Genomic DNA, 16879 nt, shown 5'->3' with positions numbered 1-16879 from the left:
TAGATCTATCTAACCCTGGGTCCAACACGGTGTTGAAGTCTCCCCCCATTATCAGGTTTCCTACCTCCAGGTCCGGGATACGTCCCAGCATCCGCTTCGTGAATCCCGCATCATCCCAATTCGGGGCATATACGTTAACCAACACGACCTCTGTTCCCTCCAGTCTGCCACTCACCATCACATATCTGCCTCCGCTATCTGCTACAATGCTCCTAGCTTCGAATGATACCCGTTTCCCCACCAGTATGGCCACCCCTCTATTCTTTGCATCCAGCCCTGAGTGGAACACCTGTCCCACCCATCCTTTCCTTAACCTAACTTGGTCCGCCACCTTCAGGTGCGTCTCCTGAAGCATAGCCACGTCTGCCCTCAGTCCTTTCAAGTGCGCGAACACTCGGGCCCTTTTAATCGGTCCATTTAGGCCTCTCACGTTCCACGTAATCAGCCGCACTGGGGGGCTACCTGCCCCCTTCCCGTGTCGACTAGCCATCACCCTCTCTAGGCCAGTCCCACGTCCCGGTTCCGCGCTCCCACCCGTTCCCCAGGTGGCACATTCCAGCCCCGACCACCCTTACTTTAACCAGTTCCTCTTTGATTTCTGCAGCAGCAACCTAGTTATTCCCCCCCCCCCCCCCGCTAGATCCCCATCTAGCGTGATTGCTCCCCCATATTACTTCCGAAAGTCAGCTGACTTCAACTGACCCCGGCTTCTCCCGCTCACTCCTTGACCCCCCGTCTGGGGAACTCCCATCTACCTTGCGCCTATCTTCCCGCCATCACCTTTCTGGCGCGGGAACAAGGACAGTAAGCCCCGTATTCTCTATAGTCGTCCCGCCCCTTGTGGCGCAGCTCCCTCTACCGCCCCACTCCCATTCCCCATCCCCCGCCTATGTCTCTTCTTTCCCCCCCACCGGCGCCCACATTTCTTAGTGTCCCCCCTTCCCAATTTACATCCCTATATACATCGACAGTGTCATTTCCCCTCTAACATCAGTCCCTCAGTTCCGATCCAGTTTCTCGTTTTTAATAAAGGTCCATGCTTCTTCCGCCATTTCGAAGTAGTGATGTCTCTCCTGGTACGTGACCCATAGTCGCGCCGGCTGCAGCATCCCGAACTTCACCTTTTTGTGTAGCACCTCCTTGGCTCGATTAAAACTCGCCCTCCTTCTCGCCACCTCCGCACTCCAATCCTGGTACACCCGTACCACCGCATTCTCCCATCTACTACTTCGTACCTTTTTGGCCCATCTCAGAACCACTTCTCTATCATTGAAGCGATGAAATCGCACGATTGTCGCCCTAGGTGGTTCTCCCGCCTTTGGTCTCCTCGCAGGGACCCGATGAGCCCCTTCCACTTCCAAGGGGCCCGAGGGGGCCTCAGCTCCCATCAGCGAGCTTAGCATCGTGCTCACGTAAGCCCCGCAGTCCGCTCCTTCCACTCCCTCGGGGAGACCCAGGATCCGAAGGTTCTTTCTCCGTGCTCTATTTTCTAGGGCTTCAATCCTTTCAATGCACTTATTGTGGACCGCCTCGTGCGTCTGCGTTTTGACCGCCAGGCCCAGGATCTCGTCTTCGTTATCCGTCACCTTCTGCTCCACCACGCGGAGCTCCGTCTCCTGGGTCTTTTGTGCCTCCTTAAGCCCCTCAATTGCCTGTAGCATCGGGGTCAGCACCTCCTTCATAAGTAGCTCCACACACCGTCTTAAAAATTCGTCTTGGTCGGGCACCCATGTCGCCTGGGCTTTCTCCGCCGCCATCTTGCTCCTTTTTTCCTCCTGTCCCTATCCTCGAGGATTCTTCGCGATGTAGTCGCCGCCGCCGATATTTTTCTCTTTCGTTGGGGGGGACTCCCTGTTATCTTACCCCACACCGGGTTTCGTCTTGAAAAAATTCCCCACTGGGGCTCTTAAAAGAGCCCGAAGGTCCGTTTGAGCTGGAGCCGCCGAAACGTGCGGCTTAGCTGGGCATCGCCGCAACCGGAAGTCGAATATGGACACCTTCGTCAACTGGAAATCCTTCTACTCAATCAATATCCAGGTAGTTTGTGACCACAGAAAGGACTGGGATTTTCCGTGCCGATCAAGATGGTTGTGTTCAGTGGCAAGATCGAAAAGACTCCCTAGGTGCATTTCCTGGCGACATAAATCCAGGAAACGTTTGTCCCCTCCCCTCATTGAGTGCATTTGCATCTCCACCACTGTGACCAGATACTAGAATCACCATGTCAAATTTAAAACCCACATCAATGCGATTTTAGAACAGGATGATTTCCAACTACCTTTAAAAGGTGTACACCTGGCAACCTGAACTTTATGGGGAACTTGGAATGAGTGCTCACAACTCAGTGCAGCACCCACAAGGATCCCAGTGCAAAGACGCAGCTCTGTGGATGAGGAGATGGGTGAGGGGCAACGGAGGATAACAGCCAGGCAAATGGAAAAACATGTCAAAGATTAGCACTCTTCCACATCTGAGACCATTTAGCTGGAGCTCAATTGGAGTCAGGCCTGTCAGGCAATTGTGCCACTCCAACAGCACTAATTCTTGAGAATGCCAATTCTTGATCCTCTATTTTAAATCCCTCACACGCAGACTTCAAGATTGAATGAGTGCTGTGGTGTTAACAGAACCATTGTGCGTCTTGGGAAAGGTGACCGTGGAACACTGACTGAGGGTTGCGCTCCTAATCTCTTGTATTATGTTTAAGTAAAGATTGAAAAGTCACCCTCATGGTCCAAGCAAGAATGCAGGCTCGGAAAATGCCTGCGCCTCACATGAGAGTTCAGGATGTAGTCGAGTGCCCAAACCTGTCACCACTCGGTCATGTGTGGGGCAGCCTGGACAGGGTTTTGGTCAACTATCATCCGCACTAAACACTGGTAATCCATATAGTGGCCATGTCTCTCTGGTATGCATAAAGCAGCCTTCAGAGGCAGGTTAAGATGACTTAAACAAGACTGGCTCTTAGGAGATTATTGCTGACCCTCTCTTTGATACTACAATGAGGAGACCATCAGGAAGATAGAGCCTGGTGATCTTGCTGTCTGCCTCATTGCTAATAGGCAGGAGAGAAGAAGGAAAAGAATGCGACAGAAGCGTCTGACTTGTCAAAGGGGGGAGCAGAACCCCAAGACCAAGGGGTGGCAGGGATGCCTCCACACACACATGATAAACCCCATAGATTTGTTATTCGTAGGTGCCTCACGAAACCCGGGTTCTATAGCTGCCGCATATGCTACGTAGATGATTGAGAATAAGTGCCGCGGATGACTGAGCACATCAAAGGAACTGGTCACTCACATATGCCACATTCTGCAGGACTTGGTGCCACTAGGCTATCCATTGCTAGTTACAGTGAAAGTGAACACCGTACCCAATTTCTAGGGTAGTGGCTTCTTTCAGGGCTCTACTGTGGACCTGTGCAGGACACGGATGACATTTTAGCCAAGGGACACAACTTCCACAGAGATCAGTGAACCAGGAAGAAAGAGTGCTGGAATTTGATGAGATTTCCGGATTTCCACGGTGCCATCGCCCACACTCTCATGGCTCTTAAATCTCCCTGGCAATCCAGCATGTGAACCACAAAGGCTTCCACTCTCAATGTTCAGCTGGTCTGCGACCGTAACAAATGGATCATGCACGTTTGTGTAAGATATCCGGAAGCATCCATGGCTCATGCATTCTCAGCAGGCCATGATCCCCGACTTCTTTCAGGGACAATACAGGATGCAGGGTTTGGTCTTCAGGGACAAGGGCTACCTGCAAATCACTTGGCTGATGACAACCATGCGGCAGGCTCAGACCCCTGCTGAAAGAAGGTGCATTGAGGCTTTTGCTACAACCTTGAGTTTGGTGGTACACACCGTAGGGACCCAGAAGATGTAGTTCCAGTGTTTCGCCAGAAATGGCAGAACATTCCAGTACACTCTCCTAAGGATGTCATGCACCATTGTGGCTTGCTACATGCTCTGCAACCTGGCAATGCAAGGGGGGGGGGGGGGTTGGAGACCTGGATGATGAGGAGATAGAAGAATTGCATGTCTCCTCCACTGAGAAGGATGTTAAAGGGGATGAGGGTTATGAGGTCCGGGAAGGCAGGGATGCAGACGATGAGGTCATTGCACTAGACAGACGAGGCAGGTGTGCTCATGAAGCCCTCATTAACACAGGATTGCAGGAGGATGATGATGAGATGCAGTGAGGACACTCCTGAGATTTGCACCTGGAAACGGCTGACACCCATCTGGCTGAGGGCAGCGCACATATACACTGTGTGAAGAGGATCATATCGTGGAGCTGCTGCCAAGATACAGCTGGCCAATGGACTTTAACAGCACTTGATTCTTTGGCAGCTTCATCACCTGTTGCCTTCAGCATCAACCTTCATCTGTCAGGAATGCTGACAAGATGCAGCCATGTCTCAAGGTGCAGCGAGCACACAGAGAATATCATGGAATGCTTGGGTGCAAGATTCTTGCGGCAAACACAAGCCACATCGAGGTGCAGGCGTTACTAATCTGGAGAGTGACTTTAAAGACAAACCATCACTGTGCTGAAAAGGCTACACACTGCGCAGGGGAGACTTGCCAATGTTTTGTACAGGAACCAAGATTTCATTTTTTAAAAAAATTTAGTGTACCCAATTCATTTTTTTCCAATTAAGGGGCAAAAAAGCATGGCCAATCCACCTAGCCTGCACATCTTTGGGTTGTGGGGGCGAAACCCACGCAAACACGGGGAGAATGTGCAAACTCCACACAGACAGTGACCCAGAGCCGGGATCGAACCTGGGACCTCGGTGCCGTGTGACAGCAGGGCTAACCCACTGCGCCACCGTGCTGCCCTGGAACCAAGATTTCATATCTGATTGACACAAACACTGTTCACCATAACAAGGAGGCATTCTTGGGAGTGTATTTACAATGGTCAATATTACAAATTTATATGCAGAGCATGGAGCGATATTCATCTTCACTGCATCTGTGCATCAGTGTCTGTTCACATCTATTTTGTGCACAGCTACATAAGCTGCTTACACATACAAGCCTCAATGCTGAAGGAGAATTATGTGCAATGTCTCGCAATTTGTTAACAGCATGCAGGTGTGACCCTTCCCTTCGACCCCTATGTTTATGAGCCAGGTTTGCTGAACCCAGCAGGCCACTGAACCTTTTGTGTCACTGAATTCACAATCTCTCGTGGTCTCCTATAGCATTCACCACAGATGCAGTTTCTACCCAGACCTTCTTGGTTGTAGCAGGCAGATTCTGATTTGCAAGCTATATGACTACCTTTTCTCTGGAACTCCTCAGCTAAGACCTGCAGCTTCTGACCTGGGAATCGCTGGCCCCATCCTTTTACCCGTGGCTCTTCTATGCAACATTCTGCTAATGAGAATGTAAGGTGAAAAGGATTATAAGAAATTCAGATTACCTTGCTGTCATTCAAGAAAGCCTAGGGATCTATGATATAAAACTTACAAACTTCCTATTTGGAGTGAAAGATTAGTACCTCAGTAATAATCATTCTTGTTAAATTACAATTTAACTTCTTGCATAAATCCTTTGTTGCATTGTCTGCTTTTCTAAATTTTGCTGTTTTCTGCACATTTGACAAACTTATTTTTGATATTTAGGTGTTTAATGTATATTAGAATTACCTCTGACTGCCATGAAACTCTGCTCGGCATCCCTTACACCACTCTGACGTTAATGCTCCCACAGCTACCCTTTTTTTTATCTCCAGATAATTGATTCAGTTAGCAACAGAGATCACAAGTACTGAACCCTGAGGAGCTCTCCTTAACACTAGTCCCCATTTTGACATTATCCTTCTGGCAGCTAGAATGTGCTCTCCTCTTTAGTGAACTTCATATTAAACCTAAATGTTCTACAAAGGATTCCAGTAGCTTTTAACTTATAAGAAATCTTCCATGCGGGACTTTGTGAAAAATATTCTGAAGAGCCATTTTAAACATGTCATGGGAGAGTGACCTGAAAGTGTTTTCTCCTGAATTTGCTTTTAAATCAAACTCCGGTTTAACTGTTTTACCAGACCAGTTGTAATGTTTCATCCATGTACTTGCTATTATTCAGATTTTCAGCATTTGCCAAATTTCTTCTTTTATTTGTTCCTCAATTGGCCTACTCCTTCAGTTTTGACATCAGTATAATTTGTATTTGAGGGTAGAAGTAAATACCAGTGGTCAGAGATAAGGGAAGATAGAGTGCACCTCAGAAAATGTCTTAGATATTACCACAGTTTGCCCTGACAAAGTTATTTGGTTTTCGTTTTCTTGGAAGTGCGGAAATAAATTAGGCTGTTCAAATAACCGTGTTTTTTATTCTATTTAAAACGACTTGCATATAATTGTCTGGACCTAATGGTTGTATTTGAACTTTTCAGAACAGGACAAGGAGACTTCTTGTAACATTTTGGCAAACCCCCCTGACCTTGATGAAGAAGATGAAGATAAAAATTACATTGTATTTGAGTTTTCAGACAAACCTCTTCTTCCATGTTACAATATACAAGCTTCCCTTTTTCATGGGTAAGAGTTGGATTCTAAATCAACATAATTCAGTATATAGTAGCAAGAATTAAAATCCATTGACATATTGGATTTGGTGGCACTTTGGGTTAAAATGTTGATCTTTCATCATTGGCAGAGTTAAGTAAGGGTGGGTTAAGGAATAAGTGCGGTGGGAGGCAGCCTGGAATAAGTAAGGACCAAGTATCTATATACTCCACCTGGCCCACAAGGAACCTTTATAAGTCAAAAAATAAACTTCCCTTGGGACCCTGTAGCCAGGATCCAACTGGTTTTACTTGGCTAATTTGATATTACAGTCAAACTGATGTGTTTATGACATTGATATTGTTGGGACATGACCTTGCCAACTAAATTAGATTCATCTCCTCTGTGGGAGTGTTAGATGAAAGGGAAGAAGTATATCAAGTATTTGGAAGACTACTGCCTCCCCCTTTCCCCTTCCCTAGCTTCTAACAACCCGACCGCAGCATTCCTACCAGATGGTTTTGGGGAGGGGGGGAGAGACCGTGCTAAAATCTGGGGTGCGATTCTCCGCTCCCGTGCCGGTTGGGAGAATCGCCTGGGTCGCCAAATTTTCCCGTGATGCCGGTCCGCGCGCGCCCTCCCGCGATTCACCCAAGCGGCGAGAACGGCCCCGTCGAGTTCCGCGCGGCGCAGGCCGAAGAATCACCCGAGACACCCAAAATGGCGATTCTCCGGCACCCTTGCTATTCTCAGGCCCGGATGGGCCGAGCGGCCTGCCCAAAACGGCGTGTTCCCCCCCCCCGGCGCCGTCCACACCTGGTCGCTGCCGGCGGGAACAGCACAGGAACGCTGGGGGGGCGGCCAGCGGGGGAGGTGAGGGGGGATCCTGCACTTGGGGGGCCTCAAATGGGGTCTGGCCCGCGATCAGTGCCCACCGATCGTCGGGCCGTCCTCTCTGAAGGAGGACCTCCTGTCTTCCGCAGCCCCGCAATATCCGTCAGACATCTTCTTGCGGGGCGGACTCGGAGAGGACGGCAACCACGCATGCACGGGTGACGCCAGTTACGCGGCGTTGGCCGCGTCATGTATGCGGCGCCGCCTTTACGCGGCGCCAAGGCCTGGCGCGTGTAAATGACGCGGCGCCGCTCCTGGTCCATTATAGGGCCCTGAATCGGTCGGGATAGGGGCCGTTTGCACCGTCATGAACCTCGACGGCATTCACGATGGCGCAAACACTCTGCCTCCATTTCGGAGAATCCCGCCCCTGGTCTTTTATTTTCATGTAACAGCACAGTATGTTTATTTTGATGGATATTGAACTTTAGTGACTAGTATTTCATATCCCTCTGACTATAGTTTTTTTGAATGGTTCATGTGCTTATCAGAATTGTAACACTGGAGTGTGGCTTTATTGACTGTGCAACAAAAATGATTATTTAGCAAAAACAGAAACTGATTTTGATAGTCTTATGTGATCACCATGAGTTTAGAACCTCCACTGCTCCACTCCAGGAATACATCAGAACATGTTACAATTTACTGCTCATTCGCTGAGTAAAGGAGGAATTAAGAGCCGATCTTTCCTTAACGTTGGTTTATTCACAGAACACAGGCACAAACTCCCTTTTTCTTCTCCCGCATAGGTGGAAACTGTTTTTTATATACACTTAAGAATATATTCCCCAATTAGTAGCAGCTGCTCTCACTTACAACTAGAACACTTCGTTGTGACAGGATCGCAGCATGAACACTGCTTTTTTCCAGATCATGATTTACCATTGAATTCTTTTTTCCATTACATTGCTCAATACAATGCAAGAGGGTAATCGAGGTGGGACTACAAGAGCCTTTTTAATATTGTGATGCATGTTTAATTATTTTACGCATAATCGTGTGGTAATTTTACACCTACAATGATGTAAATTTTCAGGATTCTATATGGTTATTCTGAATTGTTGTAGAATGATACTTAATGCTGCATTTCCTTTTTGTTTTTACAGCCCTTGCAATTGGCTGGTGTTATCCGAAGTTCTCCGAAGATTAAAAATGTCAGTCAGAATTTTCCAATCCCGCTTCCCTCACTTTGAAATAGCTACCATTACTGAGGTAGAATTTTACAAGCAGGTGTCCACAAGTCAGGTACATTTTCAGCCTGGGAACCTCCAGTTCTGTTCCCTGGATGGCAGGATGTCTCTGGAACTGGTACGGTGCGTGCCTGAGTTGTTGGACCTCATTGGTTCTACAGTGGAATTATTAACCGAAGACTGTGAGAAAGTTATTACATTCACAAGGTGAACCAAAATCATGACAGATCGATGAACTATTCCCATCTCAAATAAATAAGGAGTGTGTTGAATGGGTACTAGCAGGTTTGTACAGTATGCCAGCCGATACTTCTGTTGTCTCAAATCAGGCATGGATCAGCCACCTAACAGAATGGAAAAATAACAGGTCAGTTCTGACCTTATAGTACAAAGGATTGCTGGGATGTTTAAAGGAAGTGTTAGGATATTTTATCTAGGTTCATTAAAATATTTTCTACCCAACTAATTATGTTGAGTGCACCTTAGTTTTTGATCCATTAACCATGAAAAATAATCAGTAATGCCAATGGATTAATTGATTCTTGTAAAATAATCAATATTTATTCCTGTTCCCACATTTTTCTCATCCTTTATTCTCTTTTTAAATAAAAATATATAACTTTCTTTATCTTCTATCCAATTCACTTACTGTCTTGTACCACACATTAGTTTTTGTTTAGAAGACAGGCTGGTGGTCTATTCACAGACCTTTGGGAACTGCTCTCTCAGCCAGCTATAAGGAGATAGCAGGAATGCCTGGCGAATAAGTGTGTTTCTGATTTTTCCTCCAACTCTTCCTCATGCAATCTCGAGCAGGTGCCTTGACTAACCGACAACTCTGCACATTAATGAATCTGAGATCAGGCATTCAGCAGAGTATGTAAATCAAACTTGTGTCCAAACATTGTAACCTGTTGCGTTATTCGATGCTAAAGAAACACAGCTGTGTATATGTAACTTTTAAAAAATCATTTGCATCTGACTTGCACACAAAAAAATCAAAATGGATGTTGGTATTCATTAAATATGAATTGGGTAACATTTTTTGAGATCAGGAAACAAGAATCAACCAAGAACTATATTACCAGTGCCTGAAAGACACGTGTCCAAAATCCATTTGAAACTGTTCAACTTGTAGCAACTGGACATATAATCATTCCTAAATATGATATTTAGCACTGATAGAAGATATTTTAATAAACTTATTCACAAAGTAAATAGTCTCTTGATCTCAAGAAGTAACTAGAAATTGGATATTAGTACCCCATATGTCGGGATTCCAACATTTTTTGTCATCGTTGTATGGTGATCAAATTTTATTTTCCAATTTAAAATCATTCTAAATCAAAGTTAGATTGATAAAATGAAAATTGAATACTGGGATTGATGCTGTTGATTGAAGTAAAATTGAAAAGCCCACTGGAGGTTTTACTAATTACAGATACATTTGAACCCACGTTACATTTTTATACTACTCTGTGATGATGCACTTTACTTTGAATTTTTGTTGAGTTGCACTTATCATTGACTTACCGTATTGCAGGAATTACATGAATTAAATGCAAAGTCACACCAAGACAAAGGGATCTAATGGCATGTGCACATCATGAAAGCACTTACATTTAATAAGATGATCCGGACAAGTAAGTCATAGCGAGCTCCAATGCAGATTCAAAGCTACAGAAATCGGTATTCACACATTGAGCTATATTGCAAAGACCACTTAGGCTGATGAACATATTCCATTTTTTCGACTCAAAACAACATTTTGACCCAGAACCAAATAAGTCTTCATTTTAGACTAAGCCAATCCGCCAACCCCCTCCCTTAAAGAAAGTTACATTGTAGGTCAGAAAGGAATAATCTAAATCTAAAGGAGTCATTATTTTCACTTTGATGTGAGGCAGTTGGAATGTGCAGAGCTGCAAAAGTGGTATTTTAACTGGGGAGTCAAGTTGTTGGCCTGACCCCCAAGCATATATAAAGCAAATTGTGAGACAGTCTCACACTGCTCAGGCTTCAGTCAGACATTTTGTCACTCCAACTCAAAAAATTAGATTTAAAAAGCTATCTGCCTGACCACTCTATTCTCCTGCCTGCATGTTCCCAAAAGCAAATTGTAGCCAGCATCACTTTCTTCATACATGCTGAATATGCAGTTTGTCTTTGCCACAGCACATTATATTCAACAGGTATAATGGCATTAATTTTGCCAACTTTAAATGATCAGAAGTTGAATAATTAATATCTCAGTTGTATTACATGTTTGGCAATGGTGTAGCAAATTGGTTGCCAACAGAAAGATAAGTGTGCAGCATAATGCTACTGGTTTTGCAGTTTGTTGTTGGTAACAAGCTTACCTAAAATATGTAGCTTGCATTGCTGACACTACAACTCGTCCACGTACAGCTTTTTACAAATTTTAATATTTTGCCTGAGTGCAGATGTACTCTCACTCCCTCAATAGGTTTGCGATCAAGCAATATAACTGGTTGCTTGTTCATATCACTGTTTGAATGCTCCATCATAGGTGAGGTATAATCTTATATAATCTCATATATTAAGAAGGCTGAGTGGCAGCAACATGCTATTTATTCTGAGCCTGTAAATGGTGCTGTGAGAGTTATGTTTTAGGATTTATTAATTTACAGTTGTCCTCAACTAATATGCAACAGCCCAGCCCAACTTACAGTCCGCTTCCCCTGCTTGAAACCTAGGTGAAAGTGGCACGAGTGCTTAACTCCTCCATTCCCGTTTCCTTGGTAGATAAAAAGTCAGTGATCTGTGCAATATTTCCTTAAACGATTAGACAACTGAGTTGCTGAGCTATGAATGGGGGGCCTGCCCATTCCAACGACAGTGCGAGCCAAAATCCCCAGTGGTAATGATATGATTTCAATTCCACTGACTGTTGTATCTCACAACATGTGCCCAACTAGTCATTAACATGCCACAAATAATAGGACAATGAAGCCAGCATCTCCATGAAACACCAATAGGTCTCCATTATACTTGCAAGATATTGATACCTCCCCAACCCTAGCCCTCTTGGTATCATCCATGAGTTAGAAGAGGATATACCTTATAAGTCTTCCCAACCAGGGGCAGAATATCAGATCCACTCATCCACATTTTTCCCTCACAAGTCCCATCTTAGTACAATTTTGGCTAAGAACTCCCAATTTCTGTCCTCACACACCAGCCACTGGTGCATCCAGGCCTTATAAACCCCTCACCTAATGAGCACCATCTTGACTTTCCAATTGCTGCAGACCCTCCCTCAACTGAGCAGAACGATTGAATGTGCAAATCCTCCCTTATTGAAGAACACTTGGGCCCCAAAACACCCTCACCCAATGAACATAATTTTGAAGGTTCATTAGCATTGTATCTGTATTCCTAATCTGAATGGAGCTGTATGAGAAGAGAACTCCATCCCCACTAAGGATTATTCTGACCTCTCACAATCTTCCAACCCCCCACACCTTTAATAAGCAGTATCTTGCCCCTCCAGCCCAACTTCCTCTCAATCTAACTTCCATTCTATTGTTCTCTGCTTTCTCCTCACCATCCTTCTCATTGCCTCCTCTCCTCTTCCTTCCATATTCTTCTCTGCACTTTACTTCCCGGTACCACTCTGCCTTCACCCTCCACTACAGGACCCCACTACCTTCTATTATTGGTCCAATTATTCCCCCTGTCTTGTTAATCCAGTTTGATATTGGTCTAGACTCATTGGATAACATTTAGTGAGGGTCTTAAGAGCAGTTTCGGACTCAGTGGAGCTTAAAATGGGGAGGAAAGGTGGGAGAGGCGATGTGCCTTTTGCCTTTCCAACGCCATTGAATTCTATCACCACTTGGGATGGAGGGCCTTCCTGCCCAGTGGCCAATTAGGGGCCACTTAAGGATCAGGTGGGGTTGCTGGGTTACGGGGATAGGGTGGAGGTGTGGGCTTAAGTAGAGTGCACTTTCCAAGAGCTGGTACAGAATCGATGGGCTGAATGGCCCCCTTCTGCACTGTAAATTCTATGATATGACTTCCCACTGCCGCTGGTGTTTTACGAGGTAAAATCTGGCTGCCTCCCTGCGGGCTTGGGGGAGCGGGTACTCCTGATCTGGCACTCTGACTTACAGAAGGACCTTTCTAGCAGTATTCACACTCCCAGAGGTACACTGAAGAACTGTCAGCCCTCCGATTAACCAACAGCGTTTGGAAACAGGCCTGATTGTTTTAAAAGTGGGGGAGTCAGTTAGCTCAGTTCGCTGCACTGCTGGTCGTAATACACGACAATGCCAACAGTGTGATTTCAATCCCCAAAGCGGCAGACGTTATTCATGAAGACCTTCTCATCCTTGCCCCTCACCTGAAGTCCGGTGACCCTCAGGTATAATCACTACCACTCAGCTCTCAAAGGGGAGAGCAGCCTATGGTCCTCTGGGACTGTCGCAACATGTCCATCCCTCCAAGCAATGGGAGCTCCTGCAGTAGCTCAAGAACTGGCTAGTTCCTGTAGAATCTGGTCAGAGTTCCCTGAAACAGCCTGCTGTAGAACCACCACTGACCAAACAAAATTCAGCCCCTTCTGTGCAAATATGTTCCCAAGTGTTGTAACATGTAACATGGCTGTAACATGCCATTCTGTCCCAGTAGGTGGTGCTATGACAATTATATTATGTGATTCATTAAATACAGTGAGTGTTCCTCAACTCAATTGTTTTTACAGTGACTGCCTCACCTGAAACCTAAGTGAATATAGCATGTTTTAACTCCTCAACTCTCATCTTGGTAGTGGCATTTACCCATTTGGCACTGAATCTAATCAATTAAAGCTGGATTTAATACGAGTACCTAGTTGCAAATGATTTATTTAAGAGGATTTAAAGCCAATGTTTCTATGAAGAAGAAAAGTTTAAGTTTATTTTTGCATTTATTTTGAGATCCATTCAATTTGAGTTCGTCCATGAGCTTTAGAAATTGCATTATCACAAAGTACATGTCGGTATTTCTGTTATCATTACGAAATGAAAGAAGAAAAATCTGTTGTTAGAGGAATAATAGTCTAATCTTCAATTCACAGTTTTCTTGTAAATAAGATGACCTGAAGAATGCCAGGGACCTATGCTTTCTTTAATTCAGTTGAGAATATTTTTACTCTTTAGTATCAGGGTGGAGTTCCAGCAATTCTGGATGGTTCACTGATTGTTAGGTGAGCACAAAAATCTAAAATCTGATGTCAAAAACTTAACAGGGGCTGGTTTAGCACAGTGGGCTAAATAGCTGGCTTGTAATGCAGAACAATGCCAGCAGCGTGGGTTCAATTCCTGTACCGGCCTCCCCGACCAGGCGTCGGAATGTGGCGACTAGGGGCTTTTCACAGTAACTTAATTGAAGCCTACTTGTGACAATAAGCTATTATTATTAATATTAAAGCCACTTTCTGTCCAGCCCTCAGTTTCAGCAGCTGTGAAAATGGTCCTTGGAAGCCCCAACACTCAGCAATTGCACTGTCCTTTTTTAATATTGCCCAGCTTGTTAGATTTCAACAGTAAAAATTATTTAAACATCAGCTTGGCTTACTGGTAGCACTGTCACTTTTAAGTTGGAAGATGCAGTGGCTACATGGTGGCGCAGTAGTTAGCACTGCTGCCTCACGCTGTGGACCCAAGTTCGATCCCGGCCCCAGGTCACTGTCCGGGTGGAGTTTGCACATTCTCCCCATGTATGCGTAGGTCTCACCCCCACAACCCAAAGATGTGCAGGGTCGGTGTATTGGCCACACTAAATTGCCCCTTAATTGGAAACAAAGAATTGGTTACTCTAAATTTTAAAATTAATTAATTAATTGGAAGATGTGTGACAAATACCACTCTACTATGTGACCACATCATCTAAACTGACATAGAATGCACCACCAAGGAGGTGTTACATTGTTGCAGGTGCTGTCTTTCATGTGATTTATTAAACTGAGGCTCCATCTGCCTTTTGAGGTGGATATAGGAGATACCATGCCACTATGTGGCATAGTAGGTGCCCTGGCCAATATTACTCTTTTATGTTCAGCTTTTTTACCTGAATACTGGTCAAGAATTGGAGTGAAATCAGCTGCAAACAACTCTCTGCTTTTTAAGATTAAAGTTTAAGTAAAATTTCCATATCAGAAAATGTTGGTTTAATCAGCAGAGAAACTTGAGAAGAAACATACAATATTGTCAGTAAGTAATAAATACAAATGCCTTTACAAAGTAAAGGAATTGAGATATGCCATTAGCTCCTTTCTTAGCATGTTTTCTCCAATCCTTCTCTCCTGTCAGTGGAATTTAATAACCATATCTTTGTGATGCAGAAAACGGAAAATGCACCCACCCTGTATTATTACAGCAAACAAGAAAAGGGATGTACGTGGCACACCAGGAGTGCCATGTGCCAAAATTAACATTACCAGACTTTACTGGGTTTGGCTCTAAAATTGAAATTCATTGATCAAGGATGATTATCAGAATTGAATAAGTTAACCAAAATCAACAGGCCTATCTAAATTATTAAATAAATAAAATAATAGGGGCAGCGCAGTGGTTAGCACTGCTGCCTCACAGCACCGGGGTCCCAGGTTCGATCCCGGCCCTGGGTCACTGTCTGTGTGGAGTTTGCACATTCTCCCCGTGTCTGCGTGGGTTTCGCCCCCATAGCCGAAAGATGTGCAGGGTAGGTGGATTGGCCACGCTCAATTGCCCCTTAATTGGAAAAATGAATTGGGTACTCTAAATTTCTTTTTAAAAAATAAAATAATTAATAAACTCAACTAAATTGGAAAACAATTACATTAATCAACCTAATAAAACAGCTACGATGGCCTTTCTACAGTCTATTATAAACTGTTGATCACAGTTGATAAATAAAAATGTTCTAAAGGCTTAGTCTGACTGCCAATCAGCAACTGAAAGAGAAAATGCTAGGTTAATGTTTCACGATGAAGAATCACATCTAAATCTTTAACCTTTTAAACAGATCCTTTCTCTGCTTTTGATCAAGTTGTTGCAGAATTCCAGCATTTTCTGTGTTTGTTCAACTTTTTATTTCTACTGTAGGCAAGCAATTGATCATTTTGAATTCTCTGCTACCAGTGCTGATATAGGTTAATTCTAAACTTCTACATTTATTCAGTTTCGTTGTAATTTGACCAAGTGTTCGTTGCCATCTAGGTGCTCAAGGTCTGCTGTAATCTCAGTTTATATCCCAGCATTCCTTAAAAAAAATGGCGTTTCTGTTCAGCAAAACACGTAACTCAACCATGTGGAGAACAAATTCTGCTAGTTAACTGGGCATGATTTTATTGCAAAATCTCCTGTGAGGTAGCTAAATTTCGGTGCTGCAACTCTGCAAAGAATCTGTTGCAATGTATAGATAAAAGTATTTACCTGTTGAAAACTGCTGCAGTTACCTACAATAAACTTCTAATAAACTAGATACGGCTACACCTTCATATAAAAATCTTTCTTGGAAGTTTATAAGACTGTTCTATGTATATTTTGTACAGTGTTTGATATTGCTAAAAGGAGTTGGAACCCTGTTGGTTAACTCTTAGTTTATACAAAGACATCTGCATTGTTTTGCTGGAAACTAAACCGGTAATTGATGGGTTTTTGAATTCTTCATGTTTATACATTTGTTGTTTATATACACCAGAGTTTTTTTTGTTGAAAAAGTAAATTATTTAGTTGCCAGCATATTTCATTTTGAAGATTTAACAAATGTATTGTGTTGGTAATATAAGCAATGAGGAATTTAGGTGAAAGTCTGTAGATTGGACTTTTCAGATTTATTTCTAAGGAGCACATAGAGAGAAGGCCTTGCTGTTTTGTTTACAAGAACTGAGTTGGATTCTAGAATGAATCAAACAACCCATTTATACAGTTATCTGAATCAACCCATATTAAACTTATTTGGATTCTTACCTTTTGGTTCAGAGTTGCATTTATTGCAAATACACTCTTCTGTGTAAGGATACATTTGTTCATAATCACATGCTCTATGTATTTTTCATAATCAGTAAGTTTCTTGAAATGTTACGGTTGAAGATGTTCGTAGACCATAGATTTACTTCCATGCAGTCGTACATAAACATAGAATTGCAAGCATATCTGGTGGTATTGATTGGGAACTCTTTTTTTTAAAAATAATATTTTATTGAAAATTTTTGGTCAACCAACACAGTACATTGTGCATCCTTTACACAACATTGTAACAATACAGATAATAATGACCTTTTTTAAAT

General features: G+C 43.8%; 1 protein-coding gene across 8 annotated transcripts in view; it reads left to right on the top strand.

The window, feature by feature from the left end:
- Nucleotides 1-16558, top strand: part of LOC140421052 (BCL-6 corepressor-like protein 1) — a 516176-nt gene extending 499618 nt beyond the window's left edge. For all 8 annotated transcript variants that reach the window (XM_072505370.1, XM_072505367.1, XM_072505366.1 and 5 more), the window contains 2 exons: nt 6409-6553; nt 8521-16558. In XM_072505370.1, coding sequence (XP_072361471.1) covers nt 6409-6553; nt 8521-8815 — 440 coding nt within the window. In that variant the 3' untranslated portion in view covers nt 8816-16558. The remainder of the gene's footprint in view (nt 1-6408; nt 6554-8520) is intronic.
- Nucleotides 16559-16879: the final 321 nt, after the last annotated feature.

Source organism: Scyliorhinus torazame, chromosome 5 (genome assembly GCF_047496885.1).
Source record: "Scyliorhinus torazame isolate Kashiwa2021f chromosome 5, sScyTor2.1, whole genome shotgun sequence".
Lineage (NCBI taxonomy): Eukaryota > Metazoa > Chordata > Chondrichthyes > Carcharhiniformes > Scyliorhinidae > Scyliorhinus > Scyliorhinus torazame.
This window is presented reverse-complemented; position numbering and strand designations above follow the sequence as displayed.